General features: G+C 47.2%; 1 protein-coding gene across 2 annotated transcripts in view; it reads right to left on the minus strand.

Annotated features, from left to right (window-relative positions):
- Positions 1-18479, minus strand: part of KLHL18 (kelch like family member 18) — a 62478-nt gene that overhangs the window by 25608 nt on the left and 18391 nt on the right. For both annotated transcript variants that reach the window (XM_060248100.1, XM_060248099.1), the window contains exon 2: positions 4938-5068. In XM_060248100.1, coding sequence (XP_060104083.1) covers positions 4938-5068 — 131 coding nt within the window. The remainder of the gene's footprint in view (positions 1-4937; positions 5069-18479) is intronic.

The raw sequence follows: 18479 nt of genomic DNA on the forward strand, positions 1-18479 counted from the left end.
AGAAGATGAAGATATTGGATTTATATCCCGCCCTCCACTCCGAAGAGTCTCAGAGCGGCTCACAAACTCCTTTACCTTCCTCCCCCACAACAGACATCCTGTGAGGTAGATGAAGATATTGGATTTATATCCCGCCCTCCACTCCGAAGAGTCTCAGAGGGGCTCACAATCTCCTTTCCCTTCCTCCCCCACAACAGACACTATATGAGGTAGATGAAGATATTGGATTTATATCCCACCCTCCACTCCAAAGAGTCTCAGAGTGGCTCACAATCTCCTTTACCTTCCCTCCCCCCCCACACAACAGACATCCTGTGAGGTAGATGAAGATATTGGATTTATATCCCGCCCTCCACTCCGAAGAGTCTCACAGCGGCTCACAATCTTCTTTCCCTTCCTCCCCCACAACAGACACCCTGTGAGGTAGATGAAGATATTGGATTTATATCCCGCCCTCCACTCCGAAGACTCTCAGAGCGGCTCACAATCTCCTTTACCTTCCTCCCTCACAGACAGCCTGTGAGGTAGATGAAGATATTGGATTTATATCCCGCCCTCCACTCCAAAGAGTCTCAGAGGGGCTCACAATCTCCTTTACCTTCCTCCCCCACAACAGACACCCTGTGAGGTAGATGAAGATATTGGATTTATATCCCGCCCTCCACTCCGAAGAGTCTCAGAGCGGTCACAATTTCCTTTACCTTCCTCCCCCACAACAGACACCCTGTGAGGTAGATGAAAATATTGGATTTATATTCCGCCCTCCACTCCGAAGAGTCTCAGAGCGGCTCACAATCTCCTTTAAACCCCCCCCCCCCACAACAGACACCCTGTAAGATAGATGAAGATATTGGATTTATATCCCGCACTCCACTCCGAAGAGTCTCAGAGGAGCTCACAATCTCCTTTACCTTCCTCCCCCGCACAACAGACAACCTGTGAAGTAGATCAAGATATTGGATTTATATCCCGCCCTCCACTCCGAAGAGTCTCAGAGTGGTCACAATTTCCTTTACCTTCCTCCCCCACAACAGACACCCTGTGAGGTAGATGAAAATATTGGATTTATATCCCGCCCTCCACTCCAAAGTGTCTCAGAGCGGCTCACAATCTCCTTTCCCTTCCCCCCCTCCCATGGCAGACACCCTGTGAGATAGATGAAGATATTGGATTTATATTCTGCCCTCCACTCCGAATCTCAGAGCGGCTCACAATCTCCTTTACCCCTCCCCCCCGCCCAACAGACACCCTGTGAGGTAGATGAAGATATTGGATTTATATCCCGCCCTCCACTCTGAAGAGTCTCAGAGGGGCTCACAATCTCCTTTACCTTGCCCCCCCACAGCAGACACCCTTTGAGGTGGGTGGGGCTGAGAGAGCTCTCCCAGAAGCTGCTCTTGAGCAGAACAGCCTTGAGAGAACTTGCAGCTGACATCTTTGCAAAAAGTGAAGAAAAGGGCAACTAGAAAGATTAAAGGGTTGGAACACTTTCCCTATGAAGAAAAGTTAAAACGCTTGGGGCTCTCGAGCTTGGAGAAACATCGACTGAGGAATGACATGATAGAGGCTTACAAGATTATGCACGAGATAGAGAAGGTAGAGAAAGAAGTACTTTATTTCCTTTCTCACAATACAAGAACTCGTGGGCATTCAATGAAATTGCTGAGCAGTCATGTTAGAACGGATAAAAGGAAGTCCTTCACCCAAAGGGTGATTAACACGTGGAATTCACTGCCACAGGAGGTGGTGGCAGCTGTAAGCACAGACAGCTTCAAGAGGGGACTGGATCAACATTTGAAGCAGAGGTCCATCAGTGGCTATTAGCCACAGCGTATTGTTGGAACGAGAGAAGTAAAATTTCCGGAAATTTTGAAGCTCGGAAAAAAACCCCATTTTTTTTCCGTTTTTTTTTTCTGGAGAAAAATGGAAATTTTTGAAAAAATTGAAAAAAAATGCTACATTAGCACTTTTTTTTCTTTTCCAGATTGAAAGTCATTCTGTTAGGAGCATAAAATATGACTATGGACAATTTTACTTGGCATGAAATTATCGCAGCTAGCATATTAAAAATATAGTGTATCCCAACAATTATTACAAACAGAATGTACTTTTAAAATAATATTTATTTGTAATTTTAACAAACGGAGGAACACTCTCCTGAACTGTTTACTACTTTATGTGGAACAGGCAAAAAAACCCTCCTCAAAACACTATTTAAAAATCCAGAAGTAACCATTATTCATATTTCCTCTCCACAGTATTACGTAAATAAAAATTAAAAACCTCATTCTCATAAAGAGAATTGAAGAGGGGGGAAATATATAGAAGGGAGTGCAGGACTAAGTTTCAATGCTCGTCCTCAGTGCACAGAAATTAGAATAATCTGATATCATACAGATTTTTTAGAAATGATGTGGAAAATATTTGAACACCTTGTCTTAAAATATTTTATTCATCGTATTAAAATAAAACGTTCCATAATCATTTCTTTTCTTTTCTTTTTTTTAATTTTTCCAATTTTTTGGAAAAAAAAAAACCCAAAAAAGGCTTCAGGAAAAAACTGGGGAAAAAATGGTTTTCCCCAAATTTTTCCGGGTTTTTTCGAGGCCTTCACATCTCTAGATGGAACTCTCTCACTGGGGCAGTGATGCTCTGTATTATTGGTGCTGGGGAGAGGCAACAGTGTAAGGACTTTTAGTATCTTGGCCCCAGTGATGGACCTCCTGATGACACCTGGGTTTTTTTTTTCCGTCACTGTGTGACACAGAGTGTTGGACTGGAGGGGCCATTGACCTGATCCAACATGGCTTCTCTTATGTTCTTATGTGACACAGAGTGTTGGACTGGATGGGCCATTGGCCTGATCCAACATGGCTTCTCTTATGTTCTTATGTGACACAGAGTGTTGAACTGGATGGGCCATTGGACTGATCCAACAGGGCTTCTCCTATGTTCTTATGTGACACAGAGTGTTGGACTGGATAGGCCATTGGCCTGATCCAACAGGGCTTCTCTTATTTTCTTATGTGACACAGAGTGTTGGACTGGATGGGCCATTGGCCTGATCCAACATGGCTTCTCTTATGTGACACAGAGTGTTGGACTGGATGGGCCATTGGCCTGATCCAACATGGCTTCTCTTATGTTCTTATGTGACACAGAGTGTTGGACTGGATGGGCCGTTGGCCTGATCCAACAGGGCTTCTCCTATGTTCTTATGTGACACAGAGTGTTGGACTGGATAGGCTATTGGCCTGATCCAACAGGGCTTCTCTTATTTTCTTATGTGACAGTGTTGGACTGGATGGGCCATTGGCCTGATCCAACATGGCTTCTCTTATGTTTTTATGTGACACAGAGTGTTGGACTGGAGGGGCCACTGGCCTGATCCAACAGGGCTTCTCTTATGTTCTTATGTGACACAGAGTTTTGGACTGGATGGGGCATTGGTCTGATCCAACAGGGCTTCTCTTATGTTCTTATCAGAAGGTGTGTATGGAGGAGTGGGGAATCAAACCCAGTTCTACCAGATAAGAGTCTGCACACTTAACCACTACGCCAAACAAGGAGATGTGGTAAACACTTGGGCTTTCCTAAGTCAGTACGTGGTTCCACTCCCTATTCAGGATTTCTTTCACCCAAGAAGGCTTGAAGAAGGTATATCTTCTGGCTCTGACCAGGGGATTATTTTGTCCTGACTCACCTGCTCCAGCAATGCTTGAAAACCGATTTGCTATTAAGATAGATCCACAGGTGAGTAGCCGTGTTTGTCTGAAGCAGGGGTGGGGAACCTTTTTTCTGCCAAGGGCCATATGGATATTTATAACATCACTCGAGGGCCGCAAGAAATGATCAACTTATAAAAAACAGTGCTCCGCCGAGGGAGGATGATTCAGGCCAGCAAAATTAATGCAAATAGTTGTTTTTCAATTTGAAGTCATGTGGGGAGAGCCTAATCTGGCACACACGCACACACACAAAGAAGAGGAAGAATTGCAGATTTATACCCCACCCTTCTCTCTGAATCAGAGACTCAGAGCGCCTTACAATCTCCTATATCTTCTCCCCCCACAACAGACACCCTGTGAGGTGCGTGGGGCTGATAGAGCTCTCACAGAAGCTGCCCTGTCAAGGACAGAGTCTCAGAGTGGCTTACAATCTCCTATATCTTCTCCTCCCACAACACACACTCACAACAGACAACAGAGAGAAGAAGAAGATATTGGATTTATATCCCGCCCTCCACTCTGAAGAGTCTCAGAGCGGCTCACAATCTCCTTTCCCTTCCTCCCCCACAACAGACACCCTGTGAGGTGGGTGGGGCTGGAGAGGGCTCTCACAGCAGCTGCCCTTTCAAGGACAACCTCTGCCAGAGCTATGGCTGACCCAAGGCCCTTCCAGCAGCTGCAAGTGGAGGAGTGGGGAATCAAACCCGGTTCTCCCAGATAAGAGTCCGCATACTTAACCACTACACCAAACTGGCTCTCCACACCAAACTGGCTCTCCAGAGTATAAATCTGCAGTCGTCGTCTTCTTCTACTACTAACATGCAAATTAGTTCCTGCTCGGCTTTTTCTACAAAAAAGCATTGTGTGAAACAACGGTGATGTCAGGAGGTGTGGCCTGATATGTAAATTCGTTCCCGCTGGGCCTTTTCTACCAAAAAAAGCCGTGCTGTAGTTTACCTTTCAGGAGGAGGTTAATAATCTCATCTAGGAAAGCTAAAAAGACACCCAGGACCTCTTATGGGCATGTCTATACCTGAACCAGGCCTGACCAGACAACAAGCTGATGACGTCCAACAGGACATCCCAAGAGTGATTACACTACGAAGACAAAAGTCCGCTTCAGTGTGGAGGAGAGCAAAATTAAGTTGCTGGACCCACACGGTGAATAACTGCACCCCCCCAAATTCCCTCCCCCTCCAAGAGCCGTACCTTGGATCCATTCCCTGCATGATTATTTCATCTTGCTTGCATTCCATCATGTCGTTGGTGAACATGGCGTGGAAGTAAGGGATGGAGGCAGCCAAGACTATCCGGTGGGCGCTGAACTTGTGGTCCCCGACCTGCAGAGAGGAGAGAGAATTGAGTTAAGCTATCTGGCCTAAGGCAAGAACCTGCCTTCGGCAAATGGGGTCAAGGACTGGACCTCTAATATTAGTATTATTATTTTATTTATATTCCACCCATTCCCCCGTGAGGGCTCGGGGCAGAGGACATCAGTATAAAGGGAAAGATAGTCCCCTGTGCAAGCACCTGTCGTTTCCGATGCTGCGGTGATATTGCTTTCACAACGTTTTCATGGCAGACTTTTGACGGGGTGGTTTGCCATTGCTTTCCCCAGTCATTTACACTTTCCCCCCAGCAAGCTGGGTACTCATTTGACCCACCTCAGAAGGATGGAAGGCTGAGTCAACCTGGAGCCAGCTACCTGAACCAGCTTCCGCTGGGATCGAACTCAGGTCGTGAGCAGAGGGCTCCAACTGTAGTACTGCAGCTTTACCACTCTGCGCCACGGGGCTCTTAAGGTAAAAGTAGTCCCCTGTGCAAGCACCAGTTGTTTTCAGCTCTGGGGTGACGCTGCTTTCACAACGTTTTCACAGCAGACTTTTTACGGAGTGGTTTGCCACTGCATTCCCCGGTCATCTACACTTTCTGCCCAGCAAGCTGGGGACTCCTTTGACCGACCTCGGAAAGATGGAAGGCTGAGTCAACCTAGAGCTGGCTACCTGAACCAGCTTCTGCTGGGATTGAACTCAGGTCGTGAGCAGAGGGCTCCGACTGCAGTACTGCAGCTTTACCACTCTGCGCCATGGGGCTCTTAAGGTAAAGGTAGTCCCCTGTGCAAGCACCAGTCGTTTCCGACTCTGGGGTGACGCTGCTTTCACAACGTTTTCACGGCAGACTTTTTACGGGGTGGATTGCCATTGCCTTCCCCAGTCATCAGCACGTCAGTATAGATAATAATAATATCACAACAGAATTACAATACAATCAGTTACAATAACTAGTTAACAGTACAGCAGAATGGTATAGTAAGATGGTACAGCAGTGTGGAACCGCAGGGGAGGCCGACCGATCTAACAAGTAGTTGCCCGTTGCCTCATCCAAAAGCCTGGCGGAACAGCTCCGTTTTACAGGCCCTACGAAAGGCTAACAAGCCGGGTAGGGCCCGGATCTCCATAGGGAGCTGATTCCATCAGACGGGGCCTGGACAGAGAAGGTCTTGGCTCCGGTAGAAGAAGAAGATATTGGATTTATATCCCGCCCTCCACTCCAAAGAGTCTCAGAGTGGCTCACAATCTCCTTTACCTTCCTCCCCCACAAGAGACATCCTGTGAGGTAGATGAAGATATTGGATTTATATCCTGCCCTCCACTCCAAAGAGTCTCAGAGCAGCTCACAATCTCCTTTACCTTCCTCCCCCACAACAGACACCCTGTGAGGTGGGTGGGGCTGGAGAGGGCTCTCACAGCAGCTGCCCTTTCAAAGACAACCTCTGCCAGAGCTATGGCTGACCCAAGGCCATCTCAGCAGGTGCAAGTGGAGGAATGGGGAATCAAGCCCGGTTCTCCCAGATAAGAGTCCGCACACTTAAGCACTACACCAAACTGGCTCTCCAGAGGCAAGATGGGCATCTCTTGGGCTGGGGATGGTCAAAAGATCTTGGGAGGCCGAACGAAGCGACCTCCGGGGCATATATGAACATATCGTTTTAACAATTTATTAATAACATATGGTTACAGTAATTAATTATCTCTTTTCTATACTAACCCATATGGTATTTCAACCCCCCCCCTCCAATATTTGACTTCCCCGAAGTTATAAATTTAAATTCAGTTATAAAGGTACCACTAACCAATCAAAGTTCAATATTTTTCACTCTCTCATTACTACTAAAAAATTGTCCAATGACTTTTTATATTCCATTCTTTCTCCATATAGCTTTTAAATTTCTTCCACTCCTTTTTGAATATATCTAGATCATAGTCTTTTAAAGTTTCAGTTAATTTGTCCATCTCACTCCACGATAAAACTTTCACAATCCAGTCCCATTTCTCTGGTATTTTTCCCTGTTTCCACAGCTGCGCATACAATGTCCTAGCAGCTGAGAGCAAGTACCAAATTAAAGTCCTGTCTTCCTTTGGAAATTTTTCTAATTGTAATCCAAGCAAAAAAGTCTCTGCCGTTTTCTTGAAGTCATAACCCAAAATTTTGGAGATTTCTTGTTCTATCATCTTCCTGAACATATGTTCATATATACCCCGGAGGTCGACCTCCGGGGTATATATGGGGAGAGACGATACATGTTCTTATGGGCCATCAAGCCAAGCGCAGCCTAAGAAGAAATTGTGTGTTTGAGAAGGCAACCAGGAATCACCCCCCTGTCCCAAACTATTGTATTTGCTTCTCTACCTGGGGGGTCCATGTATAACTACATTTCACAAAACCTATGCCCTGCTTTTCTGCCCTTGAAAGCGGCACAAAGACAACTGACCAATTAAACCAGACTTTAGGGTCGCCGGACGGCATTTAACACACACCCATGATCCCAGCGTCCGATGCACAGTTTCTGCGGGGGTTTCTCGTTTTCTATTTCTTGTTTGCAAAATTCTCAAATCTTTATAAAACAGCAGCAACGGCAGTGCAGACCTTACGTAAGTTAAGGGTCCAGACAGCAACAGAAAAAGTTAAAACTCAGATAAGGAAACATTAAATAAATACATAAAACAAATACATATTAATATTAGTAGATAAATCACATCAACACTGATTTTTTTTGCTCCTTATAACTACAGACCATTCCATCCTCCCTCCACAGCCCAGCAATAATTGAAGGGGAAATGCCCACTGATAATTAATTCTTAACTTTCTTATTTTTTTCCATTATCTCTCGTAATACCCTTCTCTCGGAAAGGATTCTAGGATTAAGGTCTGAAATCTCTGCCTCCTTAATTCTGGGATTCCCATCCCGAAATAACCTTGCTTGAGATTTGCTTTTAAAGTCAGAAAATTTAACCCATCGTGAGCTTTGCTGAACCTCCGGCTAGCTTTTTTGCTGTCCATGCTAGAGTCGCCAATCTCCAGGCGGTAACTGGCCATCTCCTGCTATTAAAAACTTGGTTGTTTTAATACCTTTCCACCTGGAGAAAAGGGCTGATTTGGAGGGCAGACTTTGCCCCTGAAGTCCCGCCCCACTGAACCAAAGCCACTCCCAACAACACAAAGGCAGTATTGACTTCTCAGACTGGCAGTGACTTTGTAGGGAAGGGGTATCGAACAAATTTGTTATGAGGGTTGGGTCTGACAAAAAAGGGCCGGCCTGGGATGCATTGGGCCGGGCCATGTGTGTACGTATTTAAAAGTAGAAGAGATATAAACTTTTTAAAGGACACAGACAAACATGACTTTAAAAACCCCGTAAAATAAAACATGCTTAAAATATTAGCACTCGTTGGTCTTAAAGGTCCTTTCTTTGTATTTCTCCCGTGGGATCCAGGGAACTGGGCAAAGGAAGCTCTGGCTCTTTCCCTCCCTCCTCAGGGAACCAGGAGGGGGAGGAGCTCCATACAATGGAGAAAACTGAGGCTTTGCTCTGCAGCTCCTGTGCGATTGAGCAAGCCTTGCAAAGCAAGCTGTGATGCAGAAGGAAGCAAGAGGGAGAGAGAAGGAAGCAGTGACAGCCAGTTGCTCAGGGGCATGATCCAGCCCCCAGGACACGTGCTTGACACCCCTGCTCTAGGGTTTCATGAAGAGGCTTTTCACATTAACCTACCACTGCGTCCTTTTAACGGGAGACGCTGGGGATTGAACCTGGGACCTCCTGCATGTCAAGCAGAGGCTCTGCTGCTGAGACACAGCCCGTCTCCAAGACAGTAAGGTAGGGAGGGAGAAAAGGGAAGACTCAAACAAAGGAAACCCTTTTACTCTTCTTGGAAGGTGTATAGCTTCTCTTGCCTTTTGAGAGCTACTGTAGCCTTTACAGCCAAACTAACTCGAATGAATGTCAGACCTGACTGGCACTGGGAAGCAATCCGTACTGGGATTTAAAAGCTGCTGTTGACACACGGCAATTTAACATTCCATCCAGAAACATTTATGCCGTCGTGCTATTTTCTGCATCTGTGACGAGCAGCAATCTTGCGCGAGCCATCTGGGTGTGTGTTATTCAACACGGTTCTGGTCCGACAAGCTCTTCTGGCGTAGTGTGCTGCGATTCCACATTGTTATCGGAACAGTGTTGGTGGGCACAGGCTAGGCAATTAATGGTCGGCATTAAAAATAATACACGGCAGATTCTGAGACAAGAGAACCCTGATTAAGCGTTAAGAGCGAATCAGCAAATAATTCTGCTGCGTGGGAACTCAGCTGAAAACGTGGAGCAGGGCAACTCTTGCATATGTATTCTGGAAGAAGATGCTCTTCCAAGATCACAGAGCATATACAGATTTTGCAAGGATTCTGGCAAGCAATGGAGCAACGGCTGGAAGAGAGATGGACTGGAAAGCTCATGGAGGGCTATGCAACACATCAAGGTCACAAGCGATGGACAAAAGCAAGTCCTGTCTAGTGGTTGGCATGCTGATCGCGGTTCTAGAACACCTGGATTTCAGCTACGCTTCAGCTGTCATAGCCCACAACCATGAGGGCTACAGAAAAGTGATAGAAACATTTTAAAAGGTTCTTGATGGATAATCAGTAATGCTCAATCCCAAATTTAAACATATATGAGAATCACAGGGAATAAAGCCACCGCATGTTTTGCTTTGGTACATGCCACAAAAACTAACATTCCAGGAAGATAAGAAGAGTCCTGCTGGATCAGACCAATGAGGGTCCATCTAGTCCAGCATCCTGTCTCACACAGGGGCCAACCAGTTCCTCTGGAGGGCCAACAACAGGGCAGAGAGGCTGAGGCCTTCTCCTGAGAAGAACATCAGAAGAGCCCTGCTGGATCAGACCAGTGAGGGTCCATCTAGTCTAGCCTCATGTCTCACACAGTGGCCAACCAGTTCCTCTGGAGGGCCAACAACAGGGCAGAGAGGCTGAGGCCTTCCCCTGGAAGAACATCAGAAGAGCCTTGCTGGATCAGACCAGGGAGGGTCCATCTAGTCCAGCATCCTGTCTCACACAGGGGCCAACCAGTTCCTCTGGAGGGCCAACAACAGGGCAGAGAGGCTGAGGCCTTCTCCTGAGAAGAACATCAGAAGAGCCCTGCTGGATCAGACCAGTGAGGGTCCATCTAGTCTAGCCTCCTGTCTCACACAGTGGCCAACCAGTTCCTCTGGAGGGCCAACAACAGGGCAGAGAGGCTGAGGCCTTCCCCTGGAAGAACATCAGAAGAGCCTTGCTGGATCAGACCAGGGAGGGTCCATGTAGTCCAGCCTCCTGCCTCACACAGTGGCCAGTCAGTTCCTCTGGAGGTTTAACAACAGGGCACAGAGGCCGAGGCCTTCCCCTGATGTTGCTTCCTAGAACTAAGATTTATAGGCCGAATGCCTCTGAATGTGAAGGTTCCCCTCAGTCACCGGGGCTAGTAGCTACTCCATGAATTAATCGAATCCCTTTTAAAGCTGTTTCTTCCTCTGGCTATCATTACATCCTCTTGACAGCGAATTCCACATTTTTGTCACTCTTTGTGTGGATTTCTTTCTGTTAAGCTTGTGACCGATGCTTCGTTCACTCATTCGCTTGCAGCAAATACAGCCTGCCCTTTTCAAAAATAACAAAAAACCCCCTCAAATATGCTAATGCGGACATGAGATTTGGTGCTGACGACTTAGCAGCCTCTAAAACGTCCCGCCCTTAACAAGCGTGCCCAGGTCTTGCTAACCGAGCTAACGCAAACACCTGCCCATTAATTCCACGCTGGAAAACCAGTTGAATGCAACGCTCCTTTGCAACGCTCTGTACTGATTTAATAAGTACCGGCTCTTTCCTGTGCTCTTCCTCCCCTGCATATCAATAGAGCCGAGCGCACCGTGGAGACTTCTGCAGAGCCCTACTGCAGACAGCATAAAAAATATCAAAGTACCGGGGCTGCAGGTATCGTAAAACATTAATTCTGTTAAGCATCTTAATGGCCTTTTTTAACTGGCCCTCTGGGGGTCCTGCCTGAATTACAAGCTCGCTTCCGTTCCGGGCATCTCACCCTGCTGGGCGGGGTTCAAAGGGCACGTCTAGCTTCGCAGAAGGATTCCCAAGGAAAAAGTCAGACACAGCTGAATCTGGTTCCAGAAACGGGGCCACGGATTTCATAAGAGCCTTTTAAAAATGTACATATTTTATTCCACACGTCGGTTTTATTTAAATCTCCCCCTCATCCCGAGAGGCAAGGCGAATTACAATATGCCCTGAATTTAAACGATAAGAAGTTATTAACATTTTTTTATTCTGCTTTCCCACCCAGAGGCTGGAAGTAGGATATATGCATCTTTGCTCCCTTCCCTGTCCTCTCAACTGATTCTGCTGAAAGAGGGTGCCTGGCTGCGGCTAAGTGGAAAAGCCTCTACGTTGCATGCAGAAGGTCCTAGGTTCAATCCTTAGAGGTACCTCCAGTTAAAAGGATCCAGAAGTAGGTGGTGTGAAAGACTTCTCTCCACCTGAGACCCTGCAGAGCTGCTGCCGGTCTGTGTGGCCAGTAGTGGTCTTGACAGCCCAAGAGCCTGATTTAGTCTACAGCAACTTCATGTGACACCAACAGTTCAGTCCAAAACAAGAGTTCTAAGCCCATTAATGTCTTCGAAGGGTATAGTTCTAATTATGACTGCACTGAGAGTGAGCGAAAAGGTTGAACATACGAGAAGCCATATTGGATCAGGCCAATGGCCCATCCAGTCCAACACCCTGTGTCACATAAGAACATAAGAGAAGCCATGTTGGATCAGGCCAATGGCCCCTCCAGTCCAACACTCTGTGTCACATAAGAACATAAGAGAAGCCATGTTGGATCAGGCCAATGGCCCCTCCAGTCCAACACTCTGTGTCACATAAGAACATCAGAGAAGCCACGTTGGATCAGGCCAATGGCCCCTCCAGTCCAACACTCTGTGTCACATAAGAACATCAGAGAAGCCACACTGGATCAGGCCAATGGCCCCTCCAGTCCAACACTCTGTGTCACATAAGAACATCAGAGAAGCCCTGTTGGATCAGGCCAATGGCCCCTCCAGTCCAACATTCTGTGTCACATAAGAACATAAGAGAAGCCCTGTTGGATCAGGCCAATGGCCCCTCCAGTCCAACACTCTGTGTCACATAAGAACATCAGAGAAGCCCTGTTGGATCAGGCCAATGGCCCCTCCAGTCCAACACTCTGTGTCACATAAGAACATAAGAGAAGCCATGTTGGATCAGGCCAATGGCCCCTCCAGTCCAACACTCTGTGTCACATAAGAACATCAGAGAAGCCACATTGGATCAGGCCAATGGCCCATCCAGTCCAACACCCTGTGTCACATAAGAAAATCAGAGAAGCCCTGTTGGATCAGGCCAGTGGTCCATCCAGTCCAACACTGTGTCACATAAGAACATCAGAGAAGCCATGTTGGATCAGGCCAATGGCCCATCCAGTCCAACACTGTGTCACACAGTGGCCAAAACTCAGGGGCCATTGGGAGGCCCACAAGTGGTGTCAGAACTCTAGAAGTCCTCCCCGCACTGTGCCCTCCCAAGCACCAAGAAGATAGAGCATCAGTGCCCCAGAAACATTATTCACTCATTCGCTTGCAGCAAATACAGCCTGTCCTTTTCAAAAATAACAAAAAAGTGTGCCATCGGTACCTTGTGGCTAATAGCCACTGATGGACCTCTGCTCCATAGGTTTCTCCAATCCCCTCTTGAGAATCTGACACTATTGATAACATATTAATCATTTGATAATATTGATAATTTCACATTAAGATTTCCTCCCTCACAAACATAAGAACATAAGAGAAGCCATGTTGGATCAGGCCACTGGCCCATCCAGTCCAACACTCTGTGTCACATAAGAGAGGCTATGTTGGATCAGGCCAATGGCCCATCCAGTCCAACACCCTGTGTCACACAGTGGCCAATATATGTCTGCGTGTGTGTATATATATATATATATACACACACATATACACACAAACACATATATATACTTAGCTAATAGCCACTGATGGACCTCTGCTCCATATTTTTATCCAATCCCCTCTTAAAGTTGGCTATGCCTGTGGCAGTGAATTCTACATGTTAATCACCCTTTGGGTGAAGAAGTACTTCCTTTTATCTGTTTTAACCTGATTGCTCAGCAATTTCATCGAATGCCCACGAGTTCTTGTATTGTGAGAAAGGGAGAAAAGGACTTCTTCCTCTACTTTCTCCATCCCATGCATAATCTTGTCAACCTCTATCATGTCACCCCGCAGTCGACGTTTCTCCAAGCTAAAGAGTCCCAAGCGTTTCAACCTTTCTTCATAGGGAAAGTGTTCCAAACCTTTAATCATGCTAGTTGCCCTTTTCTGCACTTTTTCCAATGCTATAATATCCTTTTTGAGGTGCAGTGACCAGAATTGTACACAGTACTCCAAATGAGACCGCACCATCGATTTATACAGGGGCATTGTGATACTGGCTGATTTGTTTTTAATTCCCTTCCTAATAATTCCCAGTACGGCGTTGGCCTTTTTTATTGCAAACGCACACTGTCTCGACATTTTTAGTGAGTTATCTACCACGACCCCAAGATCTCTCTCTTGGTCAGTCTCTGCCACTTCACACCCCATCAACTTGTATTTGTAGCTGGGATTCTTGGCCCCAATGTGCATTACTTTGCACTTGGCCGCATTGAACCTCATCTGCCACGCCGACGCCCACTCACCCAGCCTCAACAGATCCCTTTGGAGTGCCTCACAATCCTCTCTGGTTCTCACCACCCTGAACAATTTAGTGTCATCTGCAAAGGCAATTTTCAAAGTAACAGGGAAGAAAGGGGGAGGGGGGAATCACTTTTTTGATTCCAGGTTTATAGACCCCTCGAAGTCCATTCATGGACCCCGCCCCCGTGTGGGCCATAGTTTAAGAACCCCTGTTCTAGGGGGAATGGCAGATGAGAAATATTAGACACACATTTATTTTTGTGTCACAGATTTAAAAATTAAAAAACAATGTCTTTGAAGCCAGGAGCTGACCGTCTCTCCTGCATCCCATTCAGTGTTGGCATTTTCTGACATCTAGTCCAATTTGATGTAAGCAGCAGCGTAGCACAGTGGTTGGAGTGCCGGATGAGGATCCGGAAAACCCATGTTCAAATCCCTCCGCTGTGCCCCAAAACTGGCTAGTCTACTGTGAGCCGGTAATATGGAGTCTATAAACTGACTTCACAGGGTTGGAGAATGTTGTCAGAAGGGCTTTTTTTGTAGCGGGAACTCCTTGGCACATTAGGCCACACCCCCTTGATGTAGCCAATCCTCCTGGAGCTTACAGTAGGCCCTGTATGAAGAGCCCTGTCAGCTCTTGGAGGATTGGCTGCATCAGGGAGGCGTGGCCTAATATGCAAAGGATTTCCCACTGAGTTCCACAGGGGTTCCATACACCTTTGATGTAGCCAATCCTCCTGGAGCTTACAGTAGGCCCTGTACGAAGAGCTCTGTAAGCTCTTGGAGGATTGGCTGCATAAGGGGTGTGTGGCCTAATATGCAAAGGAGCCCCTGCTACAAAAGAAATCCCTGGTTGTCAGTCACTTTGGATCCCCGCTGGAGAGGAAAATAGGGTATAAATTAAATTAATAATGCAATTCTAGGTATCCTTCATTCAGTTAATTTGCGTGCAACATTTATAGTCTGCTTCTCTCTCTCTCTCTTTTAAAAAAGGCTGAAGGGTGCTGACAGATACCTGCCAATCAGTTCCGTTCCACTTTGGAAAAACAAGTTCAACGTAAAGCTGCTCTCTGCAACATTCCTCAAATTGTTTTCTTCAGATAAGCTCCACCTTTTGAAATAGGGCACTCCCAAGAGATTCCATCACACGCCCTGGCTGCCTACCTGTGGTTCACCCACACATCACTGTCAGCTTCACCAGCTAGAAAAAGCGGGCTGTATCTTACCGCTCTGGGTGCAGAAGGAGGCTGGACTAGATGGACCACTAGTCTGGACATCTGCCAGGGGTACTCATTTGACCGACCTCAGAAGGATAGAAGGCTGAGTCAACCTTGAGCCAGCTATTTGAACCCAGCTTCCGCCAGGATCAAACTCAGGTCGTGAGCAGAGAGCTCGGACTGCAGTACTGCAGCTTTACCACTCTGCTAAGGGGAGGGGGGCAATTTCCTATCAGGGTTCCTACTTGCTCCAACCCCCATCCCCGCAACTGCCATTCCTCTGCGCAGGCTGGGTGACCCCGGGCCAATCTTTACAGGGGACGTGGCATTGGAGGAGACTGTGGAAAAACAGTCCATGAATCTGCTTTACACTGAATCGGAAAAAAAATATGAAAAAGGGCCCCGCGAGTCACCAAGGTGCAGTAAGTAGAAAAGACTTCTCGCTGGGAGCAAAATAGGTATAAACATGTGGCATACTTAAACGTACGTGATAATCCGTCTCAAAGATAACAGATAAAATATATTCTGTAACTACACAGTGCTCTTTCTAAACCCAGAAGCAGAGGCAGTAAAGTCTTCCCAAAAGGGGTTCTCAGGTGTACAAAACTATATTTAAAAGTCCATCAATTTCGGCAGACCTCGGCAGACTGAAAAACAAATGCATTATTTGCTAGCAACCAGAAGAGTTTTTGGAATTGAAGGAAAGAAGAAATAGGCATAGCTGTTCCAGGATTAATTTCATTAAGAGAATTACTCCCGGTCCTTGATAAAGACTCCCAATTCATTCGTCGAAACGACTGCTGGGAAGCGGAGCCCTTGGAGAATATTATACGAGCGCTTTGCAGTTTGGCTCGAGGTTTGGTTTCGGTGTCCTGCTTTGCTTTGCCAGGCTTGCTCAATCGCACAGGAGCTACAGAGCAAGCCATCTGTTCTCCCCATTGGCTGAGGCTCCTCCCTTGGGGAGGACGGGGGGAGGAATAGCTTGCTTTGCCAGGCTCTCTCAATTGCACAGACCTACTGAGCCAAGCCTCTGTTTCGTCTATTGGCTGAGGCTCCTCCCCCTCCTGGTACCCTGCAGAAGGAAGGAAAGAGCCAGAGCTTCCTTTGCCCAGTTCCCTGGATCCCACGGGAGAAATATTTTATTTTAATTTATTTTTATTTTATTGGATTTCTATCCCGCCCTCCCCGCCGAAGCAGGCTCAGAGCGGCTCCCAAGAGTAAAAACATTTACAGGCTAAACCTTAACGAATTGAAATCTTACAATAAAATTAATACGTTTCAAAAACAGCTTGGCGCTAATAATAATAATAACACAAAGAAAGTATCTTTTTAAGACCAACGAGAGCTAACGTTTTAAGCCAGTTTTTTGGAGGAAAAGTATTGTGTTTGTGTTCTTTATGAAATATATATCTCTGCTACTTAAAACAGGCACACACACATGGACTGGCCCAATATGGCTCAGCCCAACCCAACATGGCCCGGCCCAACAAAGTCTCTTTTATGTCTTTGACACCCCTGTAAGTGTCGGGTTTTCAAGGCAAAAGACTGACAGAGGCGGTTTGCCATTTGCCTGCCTTTGCGTAGCCACCCTGGACTTCCAACCAAATCCCAACCAGGCAATCCATGTCTTTTAACTTCTCCTGCCATCACTGGTAGGCTTGCCAATCCCCAGGTCCCAGTGGGGGTTCTTGCGCTTTCCCAGACACCTTCCTGCCCCCAGTCAGCTGGCCGGTGGGGGGAAGCCCCGCCCCCAAAGCCACCATGTGACTTTCCACCTCCGGAGGCTTCAGTCTCCGATTGAAAGGCTTCCTCTTGGGATGGGCTGTCTGCGTTACTTGGAAGAAGTTGGCAACAACTCGTGAGTAGAGAGGCCAATCCCTCGCTTCAGAGTCCCCAGAAACGGGGTGGCGAGGGGAGGGAAACGTCTGCTGAGCACTTCATTATTCCCTATGTGGAGATCGATTCTCATAGGGTATAATGGGGAATTGATCTGGAGGTTTCGGGGGTTCTGGGGGAGCTGTTTTTTGAGGTAGAGGCACCAAATTTTCAGTATAGTATCTAGTGCTTCTCCCCAAAGTACCCACCAAGTTTCAAAATGATTGAACCAGGGGGTCCAATTCTATGAGCCCCAAAAGAAGGTACCCCTATCCTTCATAATTTCCTATGGAATTAAGACATTTAAAAAGGTGTGCTGTCCCTTGAAATGTGATGGCCAGAACTCCCTTGGAGTTCAATTATGCTTGTCACACTCTTGTTTCTGGCTCCGCCCCCAATGTCTCCTGGCTCCACCCCCAAAGTCCCCAGATATTTCTTGAATTGGACTTGGCAACCCTAATCACCGGGTGGGAACCCCTTTCGCCTGACTGAGCATTTGGGAAGAGACACCTGCCTGGGACCCAAACACTCCCTTCCCCGACAACGGGGAGTCCACATCTCCCTCCTTTACTGCCAGCTTGGGTTACCCAAACGTCCATCCATCCTGCCGCTTTGAGACAGCTGGGGGAATGGTGATTTCCTTGCCGGAGACTCATTTCCACTTCGCTGCATTTTATGGCTCTCTTCCCTGGGAGAGAGAGCTGTTCCCAGAGCTCTGGGGACTCAGGGGAGTACTTCAAAGCAGCTTACATTCCCCTGGTCGTGACAGTAAACACCACAACCCTTGAGGTCCCTGACATGGCTTGCTGCAAGCCAATCAGCTAGCGGCAGCTGACAGACTTGAACGATCTGCGGCTTTAACGGCTTCAAAGGCTCAAGGCAAGTTTACAGGGAGTCCACATTCCAAGCATTGCAAAGGGGAGAGAAGAAAGAAGACCTCTCCCTGCCCTCTCTCCCTGCCCTCGCACTGTTTCCCTTCCTGGCATTCTACTTCCGGGAGTGTGCAAGAACCTATGAGAAACCATGTTGGATCAGGCAGTGGTCCATCCAGGCTAATACTCCCGTGTCACAGTGGCCAAAACCCAGGTGCCATCTGGAGGTTCACCAGCAGAGCCAGAACTCCAGAAGCCCTCCCACTGTGGCCGCCAAGCACAAAGAAGACACAGAGCACAAGAGGAGCCGTGTCGGATCAGGCCAATGGCCCATCCAGGCCAACACTCTGTGACAGGCAGTGGCCAAAACCCAAGGGCCATCAGGAGGCCCACCAGCAGGCCAAAACTCCAGAAGCCCTCCCACTGTTGCTCCCCAAGCACCAAGAAGACAGAGCATCACTACCCCAGACAGAGTGTTTCCTCTGTACTTAGTGGCTAGTGGCCAATGGTGGACCTTTGCTCCATATGTCCCTCTTTACTCCAAACCCCTCTTGAAGCTGTGTGCTTGTAGCCACCACCACCTCCTGCAGCAGTGAATTCCAAGTATTAATTACTCTTCAGGCGAAGAAATACTTCATTTTATCTGCTCTAAGCCTACTGCTAATTAAT

Source organism: Heteronotia binoei, chromosome 10 (assembly GCF_032191835.1).
Source record: "Heteronotia binoei isolate CCM8104 ecotype False Entrance Well chromosome 10, APGP_CSIRO_Hbin_v1, whole genome shotgun sequence".
Classification (NCBI taxonomy): domain Eukaryota; kingdom Metazoa; phylum Chordata; class Lepidosauria; order Squamata; family Gekkonidae; genus Heteronotia; species Heteronotia binoei.